Genomic DNA, 12,992 nt, shown 5'->3' with positions numbered 1-12,992 from the left:
AGGATGTCACCAAATGAGGATAATTGCAAGATTAATGCTATGTTCATTGTTCTGTGAAGCAGTCGTTGCATACCTGTTAACCTTAGTTGGTAATTAAAAAAAAAAGCTTAGCCAGCTTAGTGTGGAATCTATGTAAGGTTTTGTTCCCAGTAAATCAATTTTCTTATGGCCTTTTATTTCCTTTTCAAATCAGTTGTTATTAAAGCGATATTACTGTGTTCAGTAGACAGTTTCATCACTTTTGTGCAAGAACAGTTGAGCTTCTTCCTGAATGACCAGCTTGTTTTCTAACAATATGCATTACAGCTTCTGCATTTGTGTTTTATTCCAGAAATCTAGTTTGCCCTACTGAGCTGCTGAAGATGAGTGTTGCAGAGCTGATACACTCAAACTTGTGCCTTCTTGGGTACGAGAAGGAAGCATCAGCTGCCAAGATAATATTGTCTGATGTAAGTAACTCAAGCTGACATGGATATTTGAAGTTGCTGTATTAAATTTTCTTTGCAACTGATTTTATCTTTTTTGTCCATCAGCTAGCATGGCTTGCTGCCCTAGTCAGCAGCCTGGTCAGTATCATCACTGCTTCCCACTGAGACCTACCTCACCTGACCCGATGAGCCCCTTTCTTCAGGAGACGTTTGAGCACGCCAACGAGCGGGCGTTCCAGTCGGTGGTGCACTTCCTGCTGCGGGCGCTGGACGAGGAGCGGTGTCGGCTGACGTTCCGACACTGCTGGCCTGTGCTCGACAAGAAGCAGAGCTCCGTGTTCCGGCAGGCCGTGGTCGGCTGGCTCAGGGAGCTCAGACAGGTGGGTGGCGGGCGGCCAGTACAGGCCGAGAGGGGTTAGTGGGGTCGTACCTACGAGGTGGAGGCGATACACAGTTGAGATGATGACGAGATCGCCAGACTGCGACTGCGGGCTCATGCTTTGGAATGACATTACGAGCTATGGTGAAATATTTGCTGTATTTATTCATCTCGTTAGGCACCCGTGGACTGTGGTGGCCCGTGTGACCTCCCACCTCCCGGCAGACGGACCCCGATGGCAGCGCGCTGCCGCAGATCAACCCGGCGCTGTTCCTCTCGCCCGGCGGCCGCCGCTTCAAGGACCTGCTCCTCAGCCTCACACAGTTCGTCATGCTCAAGTCACTGCAGAAACTGGGTAAGACTGGCTCGCATTTCATTGTCATAGCCGGCTACATTTCATCAATGTTACGTCGTATGGGTCGCTGATATATTAAACAACGCTAAATACGTTTACGAGAGGCCAGTTTAACCAACAGGAAAATCGCCGGCTGAGGTTATGTTCTGCCTGATGGAACCCTTACCCCTCCGATGTTGCTACACACGCGGAAAAGCGGCTGATGTGAAAAGTAATATCATCGACCCTAACCGATGTATTTACATGGGCGTGGTTGGTTTAACTTGTGGGAGACTTGAACAAATGAAAATACTGGCAGCCGGTGGTTTTTCTGTTGGTAAAGCTGCCTAAGAAACAACTTTTCGCCTCAGCTCGGATACAATGATTGCTATGTTCCACACTATTTCTTCCATTGCTATCGTTTTGCTGTACTCAGCTTCTTTCTGATAGGCCATTTCCGTATGCTTCTGAAGCTTCTTCCTGCCCTCCCCCGCTCCCCTGCAGATGCCGAGGCGCCGGCTGGTGAGCGTGAGCAGATCCTGACAAAGGGAGACCCGGAGATGCAGTGCGGCACACTGCGCGCCGCCTGCGCCATTGCCAAGGACCGCTTCGTGCAGACACAGAAGAAGAAACTGACTGTGCACACCGAGCACCAGCGCTTCGCCGAGTGAGTCATCGAGTACCTGGGAGGAGTAGTTCGGGTCACTTACGTCATTACTCATTAGATGTGGCCATTAATTGTAGATATGTTACATCGTTATGCTTCTTTTGTCGCCAAATCTGCAGACTGACGAGATGCACTGATTGACCTCTGACTGTGGGCGAGCATCGAAGGGGAGTAGATGACTCTTTGTTAGTTTTGCATCGATCGTAGGTGAGTTATAGGTGACACTTGTTAGTTGCGCATGCATCGCATCCCTCTGACTGTGGTCCGTCTCGCCGTCAGCTCGTTTTCGACGCAGTACCGCCGGCTGCGTCAGAACATTAGCTCTCTGACGGTGGAGCTGGGACGACTGGTGGCCGTGTCAGAGCTGCCGCCAGAGCTCACACATCGCCTGCTGCAGGAGAACGCCGAGCAGGTGGTGCCAGGTACGACAGACAGGGAGGGAGGGGTGTGTCTGAGGAGCTCACCCACCGCTTATTGCAGGAGAACGCCGAACAGGTGGTGCCAGGTACGACAGACAGGGAGGGAGGGGTGTGTCTGAGGAGCTCACCCACCGTTTATTGCAGGAGAACGCCGAGCAGGTGGTGCCAGGTACGACAGACAGGGAGGGAGGGGTGTGTCTGAGGAGCTCACCCACCGCTTATTGCAGGAGAACGCCGAGCAGGTGGTGCCAGGTACGACAGACAGCGGGGGAGGGATGTGTGTGGACTGTGTAGGCTGAAAGGTATGGATAATGGATGCTAGATGGATTGGGGCGACAGCTTTGATATTGCTTAAAAAGGTGTCATTTAGAGTCAGCAAAACCAAGTCGCTGTCATTGAGAAATTAATGAATTTGCATTCTTCTAGCTGCCCCCTGAATGCGTTAATGTCTGTTACCTCCCTCCGCTCTGTCCCCTCTCACCCCGTCCCACCCTACTGCCCAGCGGTGTACGCGGCGTCGCGGCAGCGGCTGGCCGCCCTGGTGGCGCCCCGGGACCGGCTCCACCAGTTCGCCACAGAGACAGAGTACTGCTGGCGGGTGGTGGACTCGATCGCGTCCGGGGCCGTCGAGAAGTCGGCGGTGGACGCTGGCGACCTGGTCACCCGCGAGCAGGCGGAGCAGGGCGCTCAGGTGAGCGGTAACCGTCAGCGGCCCAGGGAGCGGGCGGCGCACAGTGGTGGATGGGACGTCCTTGTGTAGTTGTTCTTTTCAGTGTGTAGAGTATCTACGCCATTTTAAGAGAAATGCATGATGCTGACGCCATCCTATCTTGTTCAGTTGGTTTGATTTCATCCGAATTGCATTCTTGTTTTTTGCTCATATGCAGTTAGCCTTACTTTTATTTTGTAAAAGTAATCGCCAGCTGAGAGTCGGTATATATTTATCTGTAACCTCGTGTTTCGCCCCCAGAGCGGTGGCTCTGACATGCTGGTGGACGGGAAGCTGGACCTGCTCGCCTTCTTCGACACGTTCGTGGCCAAGGTGGAACACCTGCGCCAGTCCTTGTCACTCTGCGCCATCGACGACCTCAAAGGTAGGCCTGCGTCTGAGGTGGGTTTCCTGTGTTAGCGATTTAGTGGGCATTTCTCTCAGCTCTGACTGCGTGTTTCGTGTATGTCCGGTCGAAATGGGCTTGGGCTCCATGTAAATGAGGGTAAATGAAATGGGCTCCATGTAAATTTATCTTTAGGGCGCTCTTAAGTACAAATAATCGTCATGCCTTGCCCACTCAGGTCTGCACGTCACGTAACCGCCGCTAGTCTGCGAGGCCGCCCAGGTCTGTCTTTGTGTTCTGCCCCTGTCCGCCCAGGTCTGCCACTGTGTTCTGTCCCTGTTCGCCCAGGTCTGTCACTGTTTTCTGTCCCTGTTCGCCCAGGTCTATCAATGTGCTCTGTCTGACCGTCCAGGTCTGTCGCTGTGTTCTGTTCCTGTCCGCCCAGGTCTCACTGTGTTCCGTCTCTGTCCGCCCAGGTCTGTCGATGTGCTCTGTCTGTCCGCCCAGGTCTGTCACTGTGTTCTGTCCCTGTTCGCCCAGGTCTGTCACTGTGTTCTGTCCCTGTCCGCCCAGGTCTGTCTTTGTGTTCTGCCTGTCCGCTCAAGTCTGTCACTGTGTTCTGTCCCTGTTCGCCCAGGTCTGTCACTGCGTTCTGTCCCTATTCGCCCAGGTCTGCACGGCACCCTGCCGCCGCTGGTCCGCGAGGCCACCCAGCTCTCGGCTGACGCCAGCCAGCTGCTGGCCCGGCTGGAGACGGAGACCGAGTCGACCAGCCGCCGGGTGGAGCGGCTGCAGGCTGCCGAGCCGCCGCCGCCGCCGGCGCGCGCGCGCGGCCGCACCACCACGCCGTCGCCGCCGCCGCTGCTGGCGCCGCGCACACCCAACTGGAGCCTGAGCGGCGCGCCGGTGCCGCCGCCTGCCGACCACCCGCTCAAACACATGTACCGCTCGCCGGCCACAGGGGGCCTCAAGGTATGTGCGCCGGGACTGAACGGCGGCTCGGGCAGGGCCTCCTTTAACATGCTAACTGGGGGGGTCGCGGCCCCCCCAGTGATGCCGCTGCCCCCCCCCCCCCCAGTGGAGCTGAAATCGCGTCACTGGGGGGCCACGCAGTTAAGCAAATCACGTAGAAAAACGAGGAAATTTCACTATAAGCTTACCAAACAAACAATCCAGACTATCTCCAGGATCACCACGTTACTAATTTTAGTTTCCTTATATCGTTGGTTTCTTATCTACAGGTTTTTTTTACAGATCCGCCTAGGATGAGCCGCGGAATGAGGTCAGACATGGCAGATTTTACAATCGAACGCCGACTGAAGCCCGAACGGGGCATCACTTTGAGAAGGAAACAGGCCGAACGGTCGCCCTCTATAGTCTCAATCAGTCAAGCGCTTACGGTTTAACACGGAGAAGTATTGTTTTTTCGGGAGACGGGTTTATTCTTGAAGAGAAATTTTTCTACGGTCAAATAAGAGTGCGGCTGAGCTTAATAGCACGATATAAACGTTTTTTCCCCAGTGTTTGGGACTAGCAGCGATAAGCCCTCTCACTTATTGAGGGGTATGATATACCCCACCCCTAGGTTTTTTTGCGAACAACTCGCGTAAAAAGTGGCCCAGCTGGCAAAAGTTTTAGTAGGTATTCTCGTGATCATTTCAATTCTACACATTTACTGAAAATGTTATTACCCTGTTCCCTGACCCTCATTCTCATTGACCTGTGGCCTGTTTCTTGAGTCATTTTCAGGCAAGTAGCTTTTTAGGATGGTGAGCTGTTTTCAGGCAGGTAGCTGTTTTGCAGCGTTTGGGAAATCGATACCTAAGCCCTCACACTTTCTGCGGTCAGTTAGATTCCTTACGCACTGCTGTGCCGTTTAATACTTTTTAATAAAGGCATTTTGTTTCATTTTCGGAAAGCCGGAAATTTTCGTCGATTTCGGACGCTGCGCGGGGGATATTTACCCCAAATGTCACCCTGCCCGTGCCGGTCTAGATCCACCGGTAGGTCAGGCCAGGGTATATTGGTCAGGCGGCCTACTATTTCTTTATTTTTTTTCAAAATAAAAATAAAAATCATGGCATCAGGGGTGTGACGAAAGATAAGTGGCCTAAATCCGATGAGAAAACCGGATTTGGGGGTACCCTAGGTTTGGCTTCTGAGCCTCTGCCCCCCCCCCCCCAGTGAAAATTCCTTAGAGGAGGCCCTGGGCTCGGGATGCAGCTGGACGGCTGCAATGCCGCAGTTTTGTGTCATGTGCTCCTGAATGGACACCAGTCAGTATGTGCTGCTTTCACTGTGCTTTCGCTCTTTGTCTAGGGGCAAGGAAACAGTTTATCGTGAACTGGCACTATGGTAATTATAAAGTAATGTTAGGTCGAGAACCGTTGAATGTGTTTAGCGTTTGCTGTCCTCGGGCTAGTCTGCTCAGTGCTAATTGACGACTGACTACTCGTTGTCTATGCTCCATTCGATGTCTGCGGAATTTCCCCTCGCACGCTGCTCAGCTTGCCTACCAGCTGTACTGAGCTGATCTTCCCCGTCCCCCGCAGCTGGACCTGGAGCAGGGCGCGGACGCAGACCCCTCCTGCAGCAGCCGTCTCTCCAGTCTGACCTCGGTGACGGCCGGCGGCGGCTCGCCCTGGGCCTCCCCCGTGGCCGCACCGCCCGCCGTCCAGCTCACCGGCCCGTCTCCGGGGCCCCCGGAGGACTGGCCGGCCTCTCCGGCGGCCGTCGGAGACCTGTCCCGGCCGCCACCGGAGCCGGCCTGGGGCGACACTGAGACACGCCTGACGCCGACTCCGGGCCGCGCCGGCCGCTCCGCCACCGGACTCAGCTCGTGCTCGTCGCTGTTCTCTCCGCTGCGTGGCGAGGCGGGCAGCGCGGCGCGCTCGTCAGTGGCCGGCTCAGTGTCGTCTCTGGACTCTGTGCTGGAGACGGCCCGACCCGGCGGGGACGGCTCACGGGCGCGGTCACCGACCGCTCACGGCGCCGCCGACTCCCCGGGACTGACTCCGGTCACACCTGTGACAAGTGGTGCCTCCGCCGCTGGTGCTGGAGCTAGTGGTGCGGGCGGCACCACAGCGGCGTCAGTGGTGCACTCACCCTCACCACAAGTGATGCGGCTCCGGGAGCAGACATCCGCCTTCCTCCGCTCGCTGACCCAGTCGCCGGTAGCTGGCGGTGACTCGGTGTTCTCTCCGGCGCCGCTGGAGGTGTCCGCAGCCGGCGGAGGCGCGTGGCTGTCCGCTCACGGCCAGCGCTCCCGGCTGGACGGCAGGCTGAGCCGGTCCGGCCCCAGTTCTCCGCAGGGCGCGGCTCTGCCGCGGGTGGCGTGGCAGGACGGCACGCGCCTCCTCCCCGGCCCCGGCTCACCAGTGGCGGCGGAGCTGTCACAGACAGCGGGGACCTCGCGGCGACGGAGCCGGTCAGGGCCGGGCACCACCCACCCGCCGCTGTCTCCGAATGGGGTCTGGGCTGCTGAGCTGGGGACTGGAGTCAACGTCAGGACCCCTGAGGAGAATGGAGTGGGCGTCAGGACTCCTGAGAAGGGTTTGGGATTCGGAGCCCGGACTCCTGGAACGAAGACGGGAATCTCCCCGGCGGCCACTGCCGGTGTCCCAGCCGGCTCACCGGCCGCTGTGGGGTCGCCGGTCGGGCGGAGTCCGCAGGCTGAGGCGGTGCTCGGGCGGAGACCGCAGGCCGAGCCGGTGCTCGGGCGGAGTCCTCAGGCGGCTGGGGCGGAGGGGCCGCCGGTGACCAGTGAGACCGACTTCAGCCACCTGGACGATGAGGTGAGAGGGGGGAGGAACAGAGGCTGGGGCGGGATGGTGTCTGGTAACTGGAGCAGTTCATACCCCGACACCGGGTGACTGTTTGTGCAGCTGGGTCGTTTGTGTTGCCCCACGGTGATCACTGATTGTCTAGGTTTTGTAGACGCGTTTCAGTGTAGCACGTGGTCTTGTTTACCGATGCTGTTGTTGGTGTCCTTCAAAATGCTTAAAGTAAAAACATATTACAGGTTCAAGGTGTTTGAACTTTTATGCATTGTGCCGCAGCTAATGTTCTTTTTAAAATATGTTGTGCCTTTTCCAAAGTTTTTTCCTGTTCAAAGAATTGATGGCTTCTGCTCAGATTTATCAACGAATTTGACGTGTCCTCTTTCAGATGGCGGAAGCTCTGGCTCTGAGTGTCTTTGGTCCCGGGGATTTCAACCAGTCCCTGAATTTCTCACACCGAGAAAGTCTAGGTAAGATGTCACTGCCATGTTGTGCCAAATAACTACTTGTTTTGGAACCAAGCTTGTTTTGTGAGTGTATGTGTGGCAAATGCTTAAGGTATTTGCTTAAGGGAGCTAAGCGCGTTTTCGGTTTCTTGTGACAATGATGATGGTGTAATAGACGCATGTCTTAATTCAGTACAGTTCTGGTTTCTCAAACAAGTCAATTGCATGGTCTGAAATAATAATCAGATGAGTTTCTCTCGTTAGTTCGTCGAGCTACTTATCGTTCGATGCAAACAATGTATGCGTTGCTGCTTTTGCTTGCTTTCTTTGAGCAGTGAAAAAGTAGGCAAGGTATTTATATCAAGTGGCTCACTCGCGTCTGCTGTTCAACGTCCGTCAGCTGAGGTCTGATGCCCTCCCTCTCGACAGGAGGTGTGGAGCTCTCGCTGGTCGAGCTGGACGACAGTGTATCAGACACCGCCCCGGCCCCCGCCTCCGGCCGGGCCGAGCCGCCCACCGATGTCCTCATCGACATAGGCGGCGCTGATACCGGCACACCTCCAACGTGAGTGTTCGAACGCGACTCTGCGCGTTGCCTTCCGATGAACTGGAGTTGAATCGGTGCTGCACTGTGTATATGTAGTCATCCGCGGCTATGGAGCTAGCCTCTGCTTCCCCTTCAGTTCTATGCCAGATCACTAGCCTGGAATCACGCCAGATCTGGCTCCGTTGAACTGCCGGTCCTGCTTACGCTGGGAAAATTCAGAGGTTTTCCCGAAAACTCAGCGGTGGGCCGTGCGAGAGGAACGGCTGCTTTGTCTCAGAGGTTTGTTTGTTGTCTTGGTTATTTAACGACGCGTCAGTCCAGAGTGTGTGCGAGTGTTCAGAGAGTGATCTGGTGGACAATATTGAGAAGGGTGCGTGACGCTGCTACGACGCTGAAAATGCCACGTTAATAACTTATCGCTCTTCGAGTGGCGTTAACACAAATCGTGAATGCTTGACGGAGAACGCAAGCCTCCCTGAGAGGGAGGAACAGAAACGCGTAGCCGAACGCGCTAACAAGATAATGCTTACGTGTATCGCGCCCCAATATAAGCAGCTCACACTAGAATGGTAGGATCTAGGAAACAGTTACGTTATTTTGCCCGTCAAGCTATGGAGACACTTACTTCGGCTATGAAATCGGTCGCTGCTGGGCCTGGGCATTTCTCGCGCTCGAATGTGTTTGCTTTAAGTCGGTGGCCACTATCGGGTGGCAGGGAGGGCGATGTTTTACGGTGTACGGCGACTCGGCCGGCGGCGATTGGTTCCGTTCCGTTTAAAAGTGCCGCGCCCGGTCGCCGCATTCCTCGCTGCGCCGCCCCGAGCGATGTGATATCGGTGTTTAGGGATGGTGTGGTGCATTGCTGGTCTCGTGAAATATAACTAAATGCTAGTTTACTATTTCGTTTTGCGCAGCCAGGGTTTTGATGACCTGCGTCGCTAGTTCGGAAGTGCTCTTGCACTTGAAATTCCACATGCTATCGGTCTTTTTTACGACATATGTTTATGATGGTTATGTTCTTTTCGGTGAAAGCTCCTATAACTAGCTGCTACAATCGGTTTCAACACTTGTCATTTTGTATGAAGTATTTTGTGGGACGTTCAAGACTGCAAGTATTGCAGAATTTGTGTCGGATGCAATTACAATAGATATTATTCCGGGTGCCATTATGAGTTCTTCAAATCCTTTATTTTCTATGCCAGCTACCAAGGTTTTCAGCAGGTGGTCTTTGACTCCAAAAATCCCTATCATCCGATCCCCAGCTTTTTGATAAACATGACCGGGGATATAGTGCGATCATGACTCGAACATCCCGCTGAATGGGAATATCGAGGTATTGGATGAGATGAAGGACGAGCGGAGTTCATAAAGAACTATCGTCGCCTGGAGTGAGATATTGGAAATTCTGGTGCAACATAAGGCCGCAAGGCTAGGCTGCAGCAGGTGAAATCATTTGATGAAACCGTCCTAGCACGGTCAGCTTTCGTACATCGAGTACGCAAACAGTCGGTTCAGCCTACATATTATATTGTCGGTATTATATTGTAGGTTAGTCAAACGTCATCAGTCGTTCTCGGCAGTTTGGCCATCCGTTCTTGCGGAGTGCGTACCGCGCAGCACGACCACATTGCCGAGCGCTACGGAGCAGCCTTTTACTCTGTTCCTGCTGGTATTTGTGGACGTCGGCAGTCGGCGAACGGCCGCTGCCTGTGTAGGTAGGCTGTGCCGCAACGCCCGCCTGTCGTGCGGCGCAGCATGCCGCCTGTGGATAGACTAACCCGCACGACGCGGCTGGCGGCTGCCGCTAAGGACGATCAGTTTCCAAAAAGCAAAGCAGCTATGAGGTTCGGTCAAGTTTTTATGTGAAATTGGTATCCAGCAGTTTTTTTTTTTTTTGCTGTCTTGGCTTTCATGGATGCTTGCCATTGAGTGTTTTGCATTCTTTACAAAGAATGCAAAACACTCAACAACATATACAACTACATTCTTTACAAAGCTATCGCTCAAGTATTTCTATGTCATCGGCTACGGATATGAAAGGTGGATAGATCTTAGATGGAACGAGGCTGCATAAGGTTTCAAGAAGCTGTAGTATGTATTATGCGATACGCTTGATATTGATTTCCGATGTCGTGTCAGAACTGGGACCGCTTATAATGAGTTCAGCCTTGAAAGCTATTTTTGTCGCAAACTTTCGTCGAATTGAGCTATTTCAGCTAATACAGCGGCTCTCTTCTCGACAAGCTCATATGAGAGGCTTTGACATAAATGACAACCTTCTTTTTGGTTGCGTCTAGTATAATGTTGCTTGCTAGTCGCTGGGGCATTCTAAATTGTTAGCAAAGCTCTGCTGTTGACCACCGTGCCGGCCGGGAAGTGTCCGTGCTGATGAGCCGATACCAAGGCTTCTGACTTCACCCAACAAACAACCCGGTAGGAATTGAGTAATCTTCTGTATTTAAAGAAGGATATTTACATTCGAAAAACAACCATAAATGACATGGGTTGGAAAATACATGATCTGTCGTGTTGCCGCTGACACAAGTGGGTGGGCAGCGGCAGCGGCGGCTCGGAGAGGGCCGCTGCGCCCACCGTGACACCGCGCGCGACGCGAGAGTCCGCTCGACTGGAGCGAGCGGCGACAGGAGGCGCTCGGCCGAACCGATCCGCGGGGAGCGCGCGCCGGGCTAGCGAGATGAGTTTGATATGGTGCACCTTACAAGCCCTACAGCGGAGGAGGCCAGGCGCTCCGGGTGGTATGTACACGGTCAGAGAGCGTTCGACAGAGCGCTACGCAGAGCGACTAGAGTGCGAGTCTACCCAGAAGGAGCACTGTGACTGCATCCTATTGTAATGCATGAATGGCGGCACGAAGCACGAACTGCATCTTCTCACTAGTAATAGGTATTCGGATACGCTTTCGCCTGTACAGTACTAAAGCTTTAGTTACCGCTCTTCTCCCCTTACCCTAAAGCCTGCTCAACCCAAAATCTAGGAATAACAAGTAAATCACAACAGCATCCAGGTCTATTTTCAAATCTTACAACAGTTGGCCCCTTCGTATTGTGAAACGACAAGAATAAGACTTATCCTCTTCAACGCACAAAGGGCATCTCACGGCAGTGGTATACCCACTGCTCTGGCATGCCGAAAAATGTAACAATCGACAGCTAAACCCAACTCAAAAGCGCGTGCAGGTGAGAAAGAGAGGGAGAACGTGGAAGAAACTCGAGTGCTGGAATTATCTGAGACGCTAAAAGGGCGACGTCGGGCCGCCGATGGCTCTCATTATGCATACAGTCGGCCACGCAGTGAGCGCGGGCCGGTAATTCAGTGAGAGATAACAGCGCGGTGACCGAGGACAAAGTCGGGTGAAGGGCCTACTCGGTGGCGACCATGGCGAGATATGTGCATCGAAACGGCTAACTAGTGCATCATCGCTACTACTCTACAAACAATGCCTTATGAAATCATTCACTCAAGAGGGCCTACGAAGTAAGTACACGCGGTTCATCGGCCCAAGACGCAGACGCCGGCGCCGGCGTCTAAAACACTGCTATCACCATAGTCTGTGTAACGTGTACAGGGTGGGGCAGAAACATTTACCTCTTGATTTTCTTAAATATTTCGGCCCCGAACAAAGATATCAAATTGATTTCTGGCACATGTATGCAGTAACATGTACATATCTCAGCATCGGCGTTATGACTCAAAATGGCCACCTTTGTCTTCCACCATTGCTCGAAACGTTCCTCTGCGGAGGGGCACGAGCGCCGCATTGTGTCCCCGCCAAGATTCGGCGGTGCCGTCTCGAGGGCCAGCTTCAGGGCGGCGATTCTGTTGTGTGGCGCTGCACACACCCTCCTCTCCAAGATGGTCTAGATTACGAAGTCCATCGGGTTCAGGTCTGGACTTGATGATGGCCGAATGTCTTTGTCCTAGAACCCAGGCATGTGGGTCTTCCACCACGGTTGAGCGATGTTGGCTGTTGGCGGCGGTGCACCGTCCTGGACGAAAACGTATCCGTCTCGGAACGACTGAGTGACCCAAGGCAAAACATATTCCTCAAGCAGATGGACTGAAACCTGTGAATTCACTTTAACAGCCTCTTTGATGAAGACTAAGGTTCCTTTTGAGCCTTCGCATGCGACGGCAACCCAAACCATGACACCAGCAGGCTTCTGGCGACGAAAAATGGTGCGAATAGTAGGATCAATGCTAGATGGACCATCTGCCAAAATTCTGACGCTTTGGAAGTGTCTCTGGGGCTCAAGCATGAAAATGTTGTCATTGGACCAGAAGAATGCCTTGTTACCGGCGCTCCTGATTTCCTTCAATGTCTTTTGGGTCCTGTGTAGCCGCTTTTCCCTGGATGTCGCCGAAATTAGGTGCCGACGTTGCATCCTGTCTTACATGAAGCCCAAGCCGTCGTTTATGATTCTCCTTGCGGTTCTGGGCGAAACACCGAGGTCCCTTGGCAGTTTGCGCATGCTTCGCCTAGGACTTGAAACACCTTCTTGTGCACGATATTAACCAGTTTTTTTAAGCGGATATCTCTTGTTCTGGCTGGCATGGACTTCGTCGACACTAACCCTGTCTTTTTAAGTCATTTAATTACACTGCAAACAGTTTTTACGGCAACACCGAGCTGTTTGGCAACGCTTCGAGAGCTGTGGCCAGCCTACTTAAGCGCCGCAATTTGGGCTCTTTTAGTCATCTTCGCCATAGCGCACCAACAACTATTACAAAATGTAAAAACGATCTTAATGTTGATACATGGGTCAGTTGGGAAGCTGCATGCAAAATTTTATCAAAATCCATTCATAACTTTTTGAGTTATAGACTGAAAACAAACAGGTAAATATTTCTGCCCCACCCTGTATATCACTGGTCGGTGCGGCGGCGACAGCGCACTGTCTGAGTTCGCGCGCTCGGCGG

General features: G+C 53.4%; 1 protein-coding gene across 1 annotated transcript; it reads left to right on the top strand.

Annotated features, from left to right (window-relative positions):
- Positions 1-324: 324 nt before the first annotated feature.
- LOC122369200 (PHD finger protein rhinoceros-like) lies at positions 325-8,950 on the top strand. Its single transcript, XM_043343736.1, has 11 exons — positions 325-449; positions 632-808; positions 1,033-1,162; positions 1,646-1,808; positions 2,088-2,230; positions 2,731-2,918; positions 3,198-3,321; positions 3,953-4,254; positions 5,835-7,076; positions 7,450-7,531; positions 7,937-8,950. Exons 1-11 carry the CDS (start codon positions 363-365, stop codon positions 8,074-8,076), a joined length of 2,778 nt encoding a protein of 925 aa, XP_043199671.1. The 5' UTR covers positions 325-362; the 3' UTR covers positions 8,077-8,950.
- Positions 8,951-12,992: the final 4,042 nt, after the last annotated feature.

Source organism: Amphibalanus amphitrite, unplaced genomic scaffold, assembly GCF_019059575.1.
Source record: "Amphibalanus amphitrite isolate SeventyFive unplaced genomic scaffold, NRLGWU_Aamphi_draft 001015F_arrow, whole genome shotgun sequence".
NCBI lineage: Eukaryota > Metazoa > Arthropoda > Thecostraca > Balanomorpha > Balanidae > Amphibalanus > Amphibalanus amphitrite.
The sequence above is the reverse complement of the archived record's forward strand: the minus strand, read 5'-3'. Positions and strand labels throughout refer to the sequence as shown.